This window comes from Sinohyriopsis cumingii, chromosome 7 (assembly GCF_028554795.1).
Source record: "Sinohyriopsis cumingii isolate HCF-2022 chromosome 7, ASM2855479v2, whole genome shotgun sequence".
In the NCBI taxonomy this organism is placed as follows: domain Eukaryota; kingdom Metazoa; phylum Mollusca; class Bivalvia; order Unionida; family Unionidae; genus Sinohyriopsis; species Sinohyriopsis cumingii.
In genome coordinates, this window is record NC_142967.1 from 76,314,986 (window position 1) to 76,329,622 (window position 14,637).

Below are 14,637 nucleotides of genomic sequence, written 5' to 3' on the forward strand. Positions count from 1 at the left end.
GTATCATTTTGAAATATGTAATCAAGATTGAGAACCTATGGCATGTTTCATGTAATTCGGATTTGCACAACTAAGAAAGTACATTTTGAGGAAATTCAGTATGTAAAATTTTAAGTATAGTTTTTGCATTTCTTATTACCAACTAGAGAAGACCAGTTTATGCCTTGTCACTTGCATGCTATTTGTAAGGACCCTTTCTGGTGTCTACTGTATAGCTAACTTTTATAATGCCCTATCTTGGCCGATGCCTTCTTCATTGACCTCGTTTCATATCTATCTGTGAAGGAAGGTAGTTCTAACCGGTGAACGTGATGGCGACAATAAGTGCCCCACCATCCATAAGTGCTAGGTTGGCCATTTGTCAGCTCTTATGATATTAGCAGAAATGATTCCTTGTTTAGTTTGCATGCCCTGTTTCCAAACACTGTGATGTTAATGGTCTTTGCTGCCTCTTTAAAGTCTAGTAGACCCAGGTTAGCAGGTGTTATTTTTAAGAAGTGTTAAGCAATCATAGAATATCCAACTTCAAGGACGACAAATACTGTTTCGTGGTAAGGAGATTTCTGAGGCCTTTGGCGTAAGGTGCTTTCGTCATTTTGAAAAGTACTACTCTATATGAAAAGGGTCAGGCATGTGCACGACAGCGGATGATGTTACCTGTTCAGTTTGTCGTATAAACATGTCGGTTGCTTTCTTGATGCCGCGGCAAAGGCAGTGAGCCCAAGAATGAGGCATATGCGAGGTCACCTGCCAAATATAGGCTATCCAGGGAACATAAAATAGCATTGCGCTATCTAGCATTCGTACTTCCATCACTTCTTGTATTGTAGTACCATGAGTGTCGGCGCGAAATGCAAACAAAGAGCTATCAGTAGACAGGGTGTAAACAGATATACCGTTGTATGGTCTCAGGATAAAGCCCTCCGGGAGGAGGCGGCGGCCGAGGAGCCCTATAGTTTTCCATTGCATGGAGCTCCTGGGTCTCAGCAAGGCATTGCAAACTCATTCAAGTTTGCTTGCAAACAATGTCGCTCAAGCAATAACAAAATGCATTGAAAAGGCTGTAGAACACTGCTAACTTGAAAAAGCGCGAGAGCAGATACAAGCCAAACTTGTGACTAAGAAAGGGGAACTCGATGTCTTTCCCCAGAAGCCTCAGTTTTCAACACGCCTGGTTTTATCAAAGGCGAGATTGTACTTATATCTGCTGCTGGGTGTGGCACAGGTCCACCAAGACAATCTCCAGCCTTGACACCTAAACCAGACTCTGACAGTGTAAAATAATGGATACAGGTATCTTGGTAGCTGGGTGGTACACTACTATCGCTAGCAGAAAGAGTGTAGGTGGCACAATATAAACATTCCAGTCGTGTCGTTCTTGCTTATGCCCGATGTCCATACCATCAGCTAGGTGACCCGAAGCCTCATGGTTGCTTGTCATCACAACAACTCTTGCGTTCTTTGCAATTCTCAGTCACCAGGAGAGCAAGCGCGGTAGAGAGACTAACAAGTGGATGCAACAGCTAAAACACAATCGCGTTGCCATCCACAACTAATGCCGTTTTAATGACTTCGATGGTTTTAGTTTCTATTTTAGACGTGCTATTCTCACTAATAGAAATAAGTACCTTTTCAGACCGCTTGCAGCTTGTTGCCGAGCGAAAAGTGTCAAAGTCGAGTTCTTTATGCCCTTTAGAGTATGCTGTTGTGGTGATGGTGCTAATTTGACAAGCTCCGGTAGTTGCGTAGATATCCTGTTCAAATTAATATTGATATGTGTAACCACTACCATGTTTCTGCTTGGAACAAAAAGAGCATTGTTATATCCTCCTTGCATGCCAATGTTTAGCTCTATGTTACTTGGTACTTGCTAAAGGTTTTTCCTAACAACATAATCTAGTTTACTTTAGCGTTGACTATCCTCTACTGGTACTTATCTAATATGCTGGGGTATGTTTATCGTTTAGCCCCAACATATCCTGAACTATGCCCAATTTCAAGTTTTCACATTAACGCCTTTCCTAATGCCACATTTTGATGATCACATTTTAGTCTGTTGTTATTGTTATTTTTGTTGTTGTTGTTGTTGTTGTTATGGGATTTAACTCCATGCTTCAGCAGAAGATAAGCCATAATGACATCCAGTATAACCGATAGAGGAAGAATCCAGGAAAATCCCGCGAAAGAACCATCGACTCACGGGAAGCTACTGGCTATCTTTGTCACGTACCCACATTGACTAAGCCCGAGACTGGAACCCACACAGAGGTGATATGGCAGTGATCCATAAAGCCGAGCGCTTAAGATCACTCGGCCACTCGGTGCCTCATTTCGGTTTGTGCACCCAAATTCCCCATACACATTGCAGAGCTCTTTGATTACGGCTCCTCCCACTGGCACTGGTAATACCGTGTGGACTGTACATAAAATGAACAAAAGCGTTTTCTCTTTCTCTATTCTCGTCCTGAGAAAAACTTCTCAGCGAGTTGCTTCCCACCTGCAGGGTCCACAGCCATTATTTGTGTTCAATTTGTATTTGTCAGTTCTTTTTCTCCATCGTTATAAGTTATGTATAATTGTATTTTGGACTTGACCTTGTCCACAATAAAGTTCATTGTGTTTCTGACTAGAGACAAGGATGTTGTTTTTGTTTTCTATACAAATAATACATTGTTAATATTTCCCTACGATTCTGGGTCAAATATTCAGATCATTATCAACAGTGGTAAACATAATTTTGGGACTGGATCTAGAATATTGGAATTCCCCTATCAAAATACCTAACCTACCTGATGTTTACCATATACTAATTAGTATACTTTTAGTAACACGTTGTTCTAGAATTGAAATGTCGTACATACTTGTTCTTCTTTAGTGTCTAATTATATATATATATATATATATATATATATATATATATATATATATATATATATATATATATATATATATATATATATATATATATACTAGTTTATTTGAGCAATTACGCATTTCTGTGATAACATCTGAAGCATAAATCAGTTGTATTGTTGTGCTCAGTATTAATTCATTTGGGTAGAATTTATATATTTAATTTATTTATTCGCGGAAAATACAAAATGCTCGTAAGTAATCTTCATGGACAGAAACATTAACTTGGAATTATAGTGGATTCAGATAAGGCCATCTTGGATTATTTTATTGTGATTAATTGGAAGACTGTTAGTATATCATCACACTTTAGGGCACTGGTACAATAATACATTCAAGGCTACAAGGCACATCGACGCCTTCAGCGCTAGAGTTTAATTATTTAATGAGAACTGCATTAATTATGACTATTTGGTATTCAAATCGTAATACTGCAAATTCTTTTTATATCTTCACTTTGTATTCTAGGGAAATACATCATTTCCTGGATTTTACAAAACTGGTGGTTTTCGCTCTTTTCTAGTATTGGTTTCATGACCATAGAGTCGTAATAATATAATTAGCTGGGTAAAATACAGTGGGATGTGGATCATGGATAGGGAGACCTTCCCTTAGTCACAGGTCTGATAAATAAACTGGCTCTCATGGAATAAAACTGATATACAACATATCTAGACTCCACCACTGTTGTACCGCCAATCCTTGTTTTTATTCATCTAACTCGCTACAATGCAACAAAAGCAGCCGTTCAGTGTGTTTCTTAAACGTAACTTTTGCCGCAAATTGTGAATTGGGCTCAAAACCGCGCTCCATTTTAAATTCGAAGGTGCTTTCCAACGGTAAGGCCGTAGCCAGTCGACGCGCACCACATGGCAAAATTGAATCTGCCAGAAACACATCTCAGACTCCGGATTTCCAGAATTTTCAGCAGTAAATAATCTCTTTTGTTTTGATATGAGGCAAGGTATAATTATTGGCACAGTCGACGTATTTTGCATAATCGAATGCGTCATCACCTGCATAGTTGTCAAGATTATGCGTTCTATTGGCATCGTAGTATGTAAATCCAACACCAGCACTACGCGTCCCTATTAAAGTTCCTGAGGTCTTACCATCGTTCTCATTCAAGTGTTGACATTATGTTGAATTAACCAATCCTCTATTTGGGCCTGTAGCTCGAGAATAGGTGATATGCACTGACTTAAATTCGTGGAGCACGTCAGATTTGTAGATATCAGGATGGTGTAATATTTCAGATACACTAGGTAACATTACGTTTAGTGTGATACCACCCAAGACACACTATATGTATGCTCTAGCCTGCATATTTAGACATGTTGGAGACAAGAGCGATGACGAGACCTATATCAGCCTGGTAGGAAAACGGGTTGCACCAAATTCATGTGCATCGAATCACACGTGTCTATTCTCACTTCCATCAAATAAACACAACTGGAATATTATTGACAGGACAGACAAAACAGTACCTACTACAGATTATACCTGTGGATGGTGAGCTCTACGGGAACGCTTATACTTTCTCCCATCGAATATTACAATGTAATACAATTTGTTACTGGGTAGTATCTGTTATTTCGTAATTGTTTATGCCTCAAATGTTTAGAAAATGGCTATTATTCCCCACAAACTTTGCTTTTGTGACCTGGACAGTCATATATTGAAATTTACCAATGAGAAAAAAAGGCGAATTTGTGTATTTTCGTTCACATACCGTCAGAAACAAACACCATATGAATCGAAATTAACATGTATATATACTAAAGTAATACAAAAATGTGCACAAAAGATTTAGAAGTGAGTAGTTTTTTTAGATTTACGACTATACTGTAAATCACGTTCACGAATCAGCCCTCAAATGTTGTCCGCCATCAAGTTCTCGTTATGCTGCCTTTGGTAGCGGCGTTCAAAGTCAAGTATATCCTGGTGGAAGGTTCGCCTTACTCCTCCGAATACGCTCCCATGTTCTCTTTGAATGTATCAAGATGAGCATCAAGGATATGGACTTTGAACAACATCCTAAAGCCCATTATGCCGTTGTTTTTTATCAGTGTCTCTACCAGTTCCACATTGTTTTCAGCCTTGTGATTGCCCAAGAAGCCCCGAACCACTGCGATAAAGCTGTTCCAAGCCGCTTTCTCCTTACTAGTGAGCTTCTTGGGGAATTCATTGTACTCTAATATCTTCTTTATCTGCGGTTTTGACCTTTACCTCAGATAGTTTAGGGAAGACGCCTTGAAGGCACTTGAACGCTGCCGGTTCCTTATCTAGAGATCTGACAAATTGTTTCATAAGGCCTAATTTGATGTGCAGTGGTGGCATCATCACCTTCCGTGGGTCCACCAGTGGCTCCCACTTGACATTGTTCATCCGCACAGAGAAATTGACCTGTTATGGTCAGTCCCGCCTGTGGTAGTGCGCCAAACTGCTATCCCAAAAGGCAAAATTAGCAGAGAAACTTGGTGAAACCGCCTTGGAGACACATCAGGAATGCCACCAGTTTGAAGTCTCCGATGGCCTCCCAGCCTTACTCATCATACTTCAAGGCATTCATCAGGATATTGATGCTGTTGTAATCCTCTTTGACATGCACCTAATGAGCCAGGGCAAGAAACGGGTACTTGTTCCCATTATGGAGCAGCACAGCTTTGAGGCTCCTGGATGAGCTGTCCGGGGAGGTCAGGGCAGTGTGGCACCTGGGCGATGGATGGAGGAAGGTCTGGATACATGATAGCAGGTGCATTTGTGCCATTCCAACGTGTGAAAAGGTCCACCATGCAGAAGTAGAAGTTGCATGAGTGTTATGTGGGTTCCCGCCAAATTTCATGGGATGGCGAACTTCATGGTTATGTTTTCTCCTTTGTACTATCTATATAAAATACATTGGTTGCACCAATGACTAATGTGAAAAAGATTCTCGAAACATTTGTCAGATGATATATATTTTCAATAACATTGAAACTTATAAAATATTTTAAAATGTTTAACAAATTTTTTATCATAAAATTCCTAGCAACAATTGTCCATCTTACCTTCCAGAGATGTTTGCAGGGCTCATAGATAAATAAAGTGCCAAGGTTTGTCTTGATCCCCGACAGGCATGCCGAAATTCACCTTGTAGGTCTCAGACATCTTAGCATATGCATCAACGGAGTACTTTTTTTACTCTTGTCTTGATATAAATTGACTGCAGACATAGCAAAATGCGTCTGCCGGATGCTTGCAGCCTCTCGATGCCATCTCATAAAAATGCATATATACATCCACTTAGGCAGCTGGAACTAAACTGAACCGATGGGCTTAAGGACCCTCTATTTATACTACTATTTATGTTATTGGAAAGTCCTAGAAAGTTCTAGAAATTACCCCAAGTTTACTCAGCACTGAATCTTTCTGTAATCTTCTGGAGAATAGGTACATTTCCAGATATTACTGTCCTGGTCTCAAAAGCAAAGTTTATGGGGAATAATGGCCATTTTCTATACTTTTGAGGCATAACCAATTAGGAAATAATACTTACTACCCAGGAACAAAAACAATTTGTTACACGGTGAAATCATATCGGCGCAAATACATTATTGCAGAATCTTTTTCGCTCATTCCACGCATTAGAAATATAAAAAACATTATGCAGGAGTACCTTATCACTCTTGTATTTAAGCATTTTAAAGCAATTAGAGAACACACTAGTAGCCCTGCCTTACTTGGTGGATGCGCTGCAAGTGTCTTGAGGCCATCTCTTTCATTTAGTGGCAATACATTTACCGCTGGCTTCGAAGTGTGCCGAGACCAGCTCCAAGAACACGACAAAGGTCGAGTTCGTCAACAATGTGACTCGGGAAGAGCTGGAAGTCTTCTCAAGCTGGATCTACGCTGGTGCGGCCTCTAAAGTTTATTTGAACAAGAATGATGTTGTGCACTTCACGGTGGACAAAACGTACGTCAGGTAGCAATGATATGGCAATACTTGCATTTGGATTGCAACTAATTTAGCTATAATCAAGACATTATCACCGTCCCTCCTACTGGTTCTTAAGCTATTAAACTCCACAAAAGTCGTAATCAAGAAACATTGGCATCACATTCAGTTCTTCTAAACTAAGTCCTAATGGCACATAATGCCATTCCAGCTAACGTCTCACATGAAAGCTTTACAACTAGCCGGATATGCCATTAGGTGTGAGGGTCTTAGAGTCAACGTACAGCCGATGTAATTTTTTAAACTGATTATCTTTGATCCGGTCCTCAGCAGAGATGAAAATCGGTGTGAAGGCAAAATAACGTCATGGGTGGGAGACTGGGCAGAGACAAGAAACACGAGAGATTGTTTTCTTCGAACGATCCGGCATCAGCGAACGATACTGCAGTAGTTGAACACTCATAAAAAGTGCATTGAATCGAAAGGAAATACAAATCATCGTCAGCAATAATTTCCTATGTATGTAACGCCATTTTTTTACTTTGTTCTCCATCCTAAAGAACTATGTGATCTTCGAAACTATATTTTCTGTCGCAGAATTATCAACCCTGTTAAAAGAAGGAACGCCAGTTGTGACCCTTGCCCAGCGCGTTGGTGCGTTTATTGAAGACTGTGCCATTTTCACTTCTAAAGATATTAGGAAACGGATAATGCCTTTAACTAGATCGCTGTCTGGCCTGTATACCACGGCGATAGGCTAGAAGTTCGGGCCAGTTTCACTGATACCTCAAATACTCCAGATCAATGAAACATTCATATTACGCAACCCATTGAGGAATTATAATGTCGCTATAACCAAAACTCCATAATCCTTAAGACTGGCGCCTGAAATGAAATCTGCGAGACTGAAACTTCCTTAAGTGCAGAGGCCTAATAGCAACACACTTTGAACAAAAAGTATAGTTCCGTGGTGTGTCTGTGTGTATGTGTGTCTGTGTGTGTGTGTGTGTCTGAATAAGATTTTTAAGGTAGCTTTAACAATTGTTCAGTATTATCGCTACGATGTTTGCAGTTAGGCAGTTTATAGTGATGTCTAGCACTGGGTATCATGCCGCAAACATGTAGCATGATGCCCCACCCAGTCACATTATCCTGACACCAGGCCGACCCGTCCTAACGCTAACCTCTTAATGCTGGGCGCGGTAATGGGCTGTATATCAGCACATACATGAGAGGGACTGGTCTTTTTTAACAATCATTGTCATCCCCTTCTTATTTGCTTTTTAGATTACAGCTTTGGGTTGTGGAATGGTTTCTGTGACTGGAACTTTTCATTTGTGGTCAGGTTTCCGAAAAGTAAAAATCAGGGACGAAATCCGCATCCGCGGTGTGACAAAAATAAACATAATATCGAACCAAATATCTATGGATCTATGAAACAAAGACATCCTTGAGGAATAGTTCAAGCTCATCCTCTATGAAGTCGGCAAATATATGGCTATGAAAAAGGAAACATGGGTTGAATCAGACAATGCACACGATTCGGTTGCTATCGATAAGGTGGCAAAAAGGATCTGATAACCAAATCCAAAGCAGATCTCTTCGAAATAATTATGACAATACTGCTTGGAAATTCCGCTTAGACATGCGAATGCGCTGAGATTGGTCTTAGGTAACGTCTGGAACGGCACAAACGATAGGAATATTGGAAGCAAATAAAACAAACAACTGAGACAGAAACTTGATTGCTCTCTTACTCTGCTATATGCTCAAGAGTGCATCATACCTGTTCCTAGCTCACTATCACCATATGACTTTTTGTGTCCACCTTAAGGTGCTGCTTCGGGTATCCGCTAACAGCCGGCGATAAAAAAACAGTTATATATTTTTTTAGAGTACATTATTGTTGTGGGGAGAAAGCGCAGTTTTCTCGATATATTTAGTCGCATATTGAACAACGCCGGTGTCACGTGCGTTCACCATATTTCGTTATGCTTTTTTTGTATCTGCAGATCCAGAACTATCAGCGTCATTGTTAGTAGCATCTTCATTTTGTACCACCAACAATCCAAGTTGTACAATTATTAACGTTGTAATTGTAAGTATTGTTAAAGGCAAAAACAACAATGTTAAAATGTCTTGGATTGACAGGTATGGGCTATCAGTTGACCTTTTAATCCTCTATATGCAACATTATTCACTATTGTTCTACCAGTTGCCATATTAAGCACACTAAGTCGCCTTACACATAATATTTTCGAGCCACTAGCCCCTTTGTTTAATGGTGACTGACGAAAGGCAGTACTTGAAAGTTTCTTTAATAGTTTGGCTGCCATAAGTCCCTGGGGGTGTGTGGCGTGTGGCAACCTTTTATTATGGGATGTGGAAATGTGGAATACCTATCTCACCCGAGGTATCACGCTTATATATCATGAAGCATTGATTTGTGAACTGGGTGTATGTTTACGTTATAGCCACAAGCTGCATGTGAAGATAAATCATTTGTGAATTATTGTATTATATTAAAACGGAAATTCTTTGTGATTCTACATCCAGCGATTTGTGGTCTCTACTAGTTCTCTTCTATTTAAATGTCATTATTTTTTTCTTGAGCTAAGTTCACTAAATTAACTCTTTTATTTTATTATCTGTCATAATATAATTCAAAGATTTCTAGTCACTCTTTACATATTTGAGAAGCAGCGGGTTAGACGATATTTTTGATCAGCCTAGATTAATCATACACCCATTTTGTACAAACCTTTATGAGCTTGATATCATTCTTCAGCGTATTACAAACAGCTTACGAATTAATGCTTGTGATGATATCTTCCACTGTTTTTTCGAACATCTTCAGTCTTTGTTATCATCAGTCACTTCCCGTCCACCAATCGCAGACAACCGTCTTCCCGAACTTATGTTATCTTTTATGAATTCTCGACCAAATGACAACAATAAAACCATCTCAAAATTGTAGGATATGACAGAGAGTTACACTTAAACTTTATTTAGATGAGCTTTGATATCAGTCGGAGTGTATCGCAAAAGCTACCGTTGTTTACAGTATACTCTTTGCTAGATAGCGAAATTGGTCTCCTTCTCTGACCTTCTCTTGTCACTGTAATTTGTCTGTGTTAGTGTCACACGCATATATCTGAATGTGTCAAACGTGAACTACTTGCAGCTGCAGATACTTTCATTCAAAGTTTTCTCTTGATCGCCGTTAAAATTATTGACTGGTTCAATTAAATAAATAAATTATAACCATCTATTCAGAACTTTTTAAATACCCGTCATAATTGCGAAAGCTATTTTGTTTGTAGCGTCATGCATCTTCGTGCGTGTGGTTTGAAACATGAGTTAAATATTGGGCATTAACGTAACTTGCTCATCAATTATAACATTCGATTGAAAGGCTTTTAAGATAATTTAAAACATTTATCGCAATACTATCCATGCAATCAAAACAAATAATGGATTCTCAAATTAATTGTGCACAAGACTAGTGTTACACAATGCCGTGTGTGCAGTCCCATTTCGTTTTATATTTAATGATATAAAAGACCCTCCCTCATTTTAGATGAACCCATATCTCCGTCTCTTATTTCCTGACAATCTAATCTACCTTTCACGTGCTAATTAGAGTCTACGGATCAATATCAACTGTTTACAAAAGATTTCACTGAGTGGAAATGTAAATGAAATGCATTAAACTAAGAAGAATACTATTTAACTACCTTTCAAAACAGAATTAATATATTTTATTCTTGATGTCCTGATGATGCACAAGTAATTAAAATGGTTGAGGCTTAGGTGCACTTGGGTATAACCTTTCAATAACCTTTCATTCAATGGCAGCATGATGGAGCAGTAATACGCCTTAAATATAAAGCACACAAGAACTAATTAAAAATCAAACACTCACTTTGAGCTTCCAAATTGTACTCATACTTCTGCATATGCAGATGAGATTATTGGAAATGTAATACTGTCGATATGAAATATATGAAAAACACTGATCTGTTCAAAACTGAGTTAAGATTTCATGTAATGAGAATATAATTAAGAATGCTAAATCAGTTCTCGACTAACCAAGACATTGTAGTGATAAGTAGAGTTGGGTCTATAACTTCTCACTATATGACTATATTTACTTACCAAGGTCTTTCCGTGATGAATTATACTAGCTTAGTTTATGAAATCTTCAGGAAGACTAGAATTGCTATTGTTTCATGCCACTGCCATGAAATACAGCAGCTTTTAGTGTATTAAAATCAATCAACACAGTTAATGGATTCTCATTTTAATTTTCGAGACATAAATAATTCACGTACACACGACAATGGTGAGATGTTTTATCCAGGGCACAACATCTGTTTAAACTAACTAAATCAAATATCAAATAAACTGTACCTGTTTTGTACACATTAAGCATGATCTCTTCAATATCCGTTATGTGCCCACAATAAAAAAGTTCGTGAAAATAAAAGAGCTTCAACCGACTGTCACCTCAGCACGTGCCTGTTATCGTAGTACGTTAGAGATACAAAAACTTGACAGTTGAGGACAGAATGTATCCCTTTTGCCCTGATACGTATGAGGATAAATCACGCTTCTAGTTTATAAAACTTTGAAAATAAAGCTCATAAATGTAATATTTACTTTCTTTAGGGAAATAATTCCTGATTTGCCATCCTTTATATTGATCTGACAATAGGAAAACTATTGACTCCTCTGTAATAACTGCAAATTGTCAGATTTATAGTTTCCTTCTTTGAGAGACCGTTCCGGTGGCTTATGTGCTTATAGCGTCCGCCTCGGATGCGGAAGGTCGCGGGTTCGAACCCAGGTCGAGTCATGCCAAAGATGATGGCAATTCATTTTGACAAAGTTAATATCATCCTTCATTCGAGCCTGATTATTTTAGAACAGACAAAATTCTTGTCAAATAAAAAGATATGCACTAAAACTTGTGGAAAGATGACGATAACTGTAACTAGCAGCTGCCTCGCGTGGCGCTCAGCATTGAGATGTTAGTGCTAGGACTTGTCGGCCTGGTATAAGGATAACGTGACTGGGTAGGATATGAAGCTACATGTCTGTGGCATGATGCCCCAATGCCAGACATCACTTTAATCTGCCACACTGCAGACATCGTAGCGATATAACTAGAAAATTATTAAATCTACGTTAAAAATCCAAATCTCTCACTCTCTTGGAACTAAGACAATTCTAACTTTCTCTTCAATATACGTGCTTTGTGAGAACAAGTAATAAAAAATATCACTTATTTGACATCTCTACTTAACTTTTTCTATTATAGGCACCGTATCAATATTTTAACACGGTAATTCACGTGTTTTTTTTATTCCCCCCCCCCCCACACTATCTTAAAAAATGTTTTGTCCGATAAACTGTTTCAGTTTGAATATCATGTTCTCTACCAAATGAGGTTCAGCATCGGTAATTACAGTGAAAAGCGTGAAATCGACCCACTACTGGCTAACACTGTCTATAACATAATGTGGCTATTATATGGAGTTAAATGTTACATGGATTCCATTAGTGCAATGTGTCTGAGAACAGATGACGAAAAGGATAAACGTCATATTAGACAACAACACCCATAGTAAGATTTAGTGAAATTATTTTAAACTTAAATTAAGTCTGCAAAATTCTTGAATGCACACCTTACATATTTGCAGATATCAGACGGAATTAAAACTGAAGTGAATTCCCAGTTGACAAACAGTCCAAATTCAAAACTAATTGGTGAGTATTCTCAATTTTGTAGCAATATTATATTAGCAAATCGTCTTAAAAGTTTCCCATTATAAGTAAGTCACACAGGTCATGTGGGAGTTCAGAACTATTTCAGTAATGAGTGTTATTTTTAAGAATTTGAATGCTCATATCTTTAAATGGCAATTATTCACTTTATTTGTATCCTCATATATCCATATTCCTTCATTTTTTACACGTCCCGAGAAGTTCGTACGACAAATTCAATGTTAAATTGCTTAGACAATTTAGGACGAGTTCAACCGACAGACGCGATCAAGCATAAACCGGATTGCCACAATGAAAGACGCGCATGTTGAAGACGAATTCTTATTACCCTCATATTTGTTTTAGTAGACCTGATGTTCTGTTTTCTTGCTGACACAGCTTAGTACATGGCTATCATTTCAAAAGTCCACATCTATCAATAGTTTTCATCTGGAAGATTTCGATGATATTTAAGGTGCAAAATAAGCAGCAATCATGAATGAACAGACTATAGTTAAACTATTTTAGTATTACACTTTATAACAACAATTCATATTTAATTTAATTTGAATAAATCCGCCTACATCACAATAGTGATACATATTTTAGTTGTAGGTAATACGGTTTTCAACAGTTCAGAAATAATGAGATTCAGCGTTTTCAAACTTACACAAACGTTTATTGATAACCATGTTTTCATATGCTAATGTGTTTCCATAGACTGAAGTGAAATGTATATATTGTACATTTGTGCATAATGAAAGAACGATCGTTAAACAAGAACTATATAAACATTTGGAAATATATTGTTTCGATGTTATTCAAATTGTTGACGATAATGTAATGACGCTTCAATAGGTGGTTATATAAAATAGTAAAATCTAAATTATTGGCACTATTAGCTCTGCAACTTTGTAGTTTTTCTTTACTCTGTGCAAATGAATCCTCGTCACAGTGTTGCGTGCTGTGCACGTTCCTCCATTCCTCGCGATCTCTAGGTGACATTTCCAATTCAGTAAGAACCACACACTAGCAAAGCATGATAAACCACAGATAACTAACGCCCACCTTCTTTAGCTAAAGTACGAGATCTGAGTGATTTTTCTATATGATGAACTGCGTCAATGTAAAACTGTTATCTAACTACTGAAATTCAGGGGTGAGGTTACAAGCTAGTTGTTATAGACCATCTTTAAAGAAATCCTCATGAATATTAATTTATCGCGAAAACGAGGCTAAGATAGGCAAATTGCTAAAAAATATGGCGTCCTACTGTACATCCAGTAACGATTTGAGCTGTTTGCCAGATAGTTCTTTTACATTCCTTGAAATTCTTCCAAAATGTTGTTATCCACCTTCTCTGCAATTGGTTGTCTCACTGCAGGTGGTTTTCTTGCTTTTCCTTCAGTTGTCCAAGTAAAAATTGATGGAATAGCATCTCGTTTTAAGCAACGTCTGTTGGGTGTCCATCTATAGTCCTGTTGCTTAAAGTGTCTTGAACAGACAACTGTATTTGTGACAATCTAACAAAAGAAAAAATAAACCATGAGTTAATTGCAATAATTAGTTATAAAAAACCCAGTTATTTCAGCACAAGCCCTTGAAATTATATCACTAGTAAATAAAAATGCCAGAGTATGAAGACAAAAGGGCGGGAAAAAATCACACACACACACACACACAACACACACACACACACACACACACACACACATATATATATATATATATATATATATATATATATATATATATATATATATATATATATATATATATATATGCTTCCCTTTGGAGGGGGATTCTCTCACATTAACTAACTACAATGATAGAATTTCAATGGCCTGTGATTTAAGTGTGCGTTTTCCCTTACGTTTACACACATCAATATGTTTTATCAACAGTTTCATTAATTCTTATCCTCTCTCTCTCTCTCTCTCTCGTAATTTCGTTCAACTTGTACTCTCATCATTTTCATTGTACTTGTGCTATCTCTGTTCTCTATCGTGGTCATTTAC

At 37.8% G+C, this 14,637-nt stretch overlaps 1 protein-coding gene across 1 annotated transcript in view; it reads left to right on the forward strand.

Moving 5' to 3' along the window:
- Positions 1-14,637, forward strand: part of LOC149795549 (prominin-1-like) — a 149,683-nt gene that overhangs the window by 78,231 nt on the left and 56,815 nt on the right. Inside the window, exon 9 of the mRNA XM_089963819.1 lies at positions 12,556-12,622. Coding sequence (XP_089819945.1) covers positions 12,556-12,622 — 67 coding nt within the window. The remainder of the gene's footprint in view (positions 1-12,555; positions 12,623-14,637) is intronic.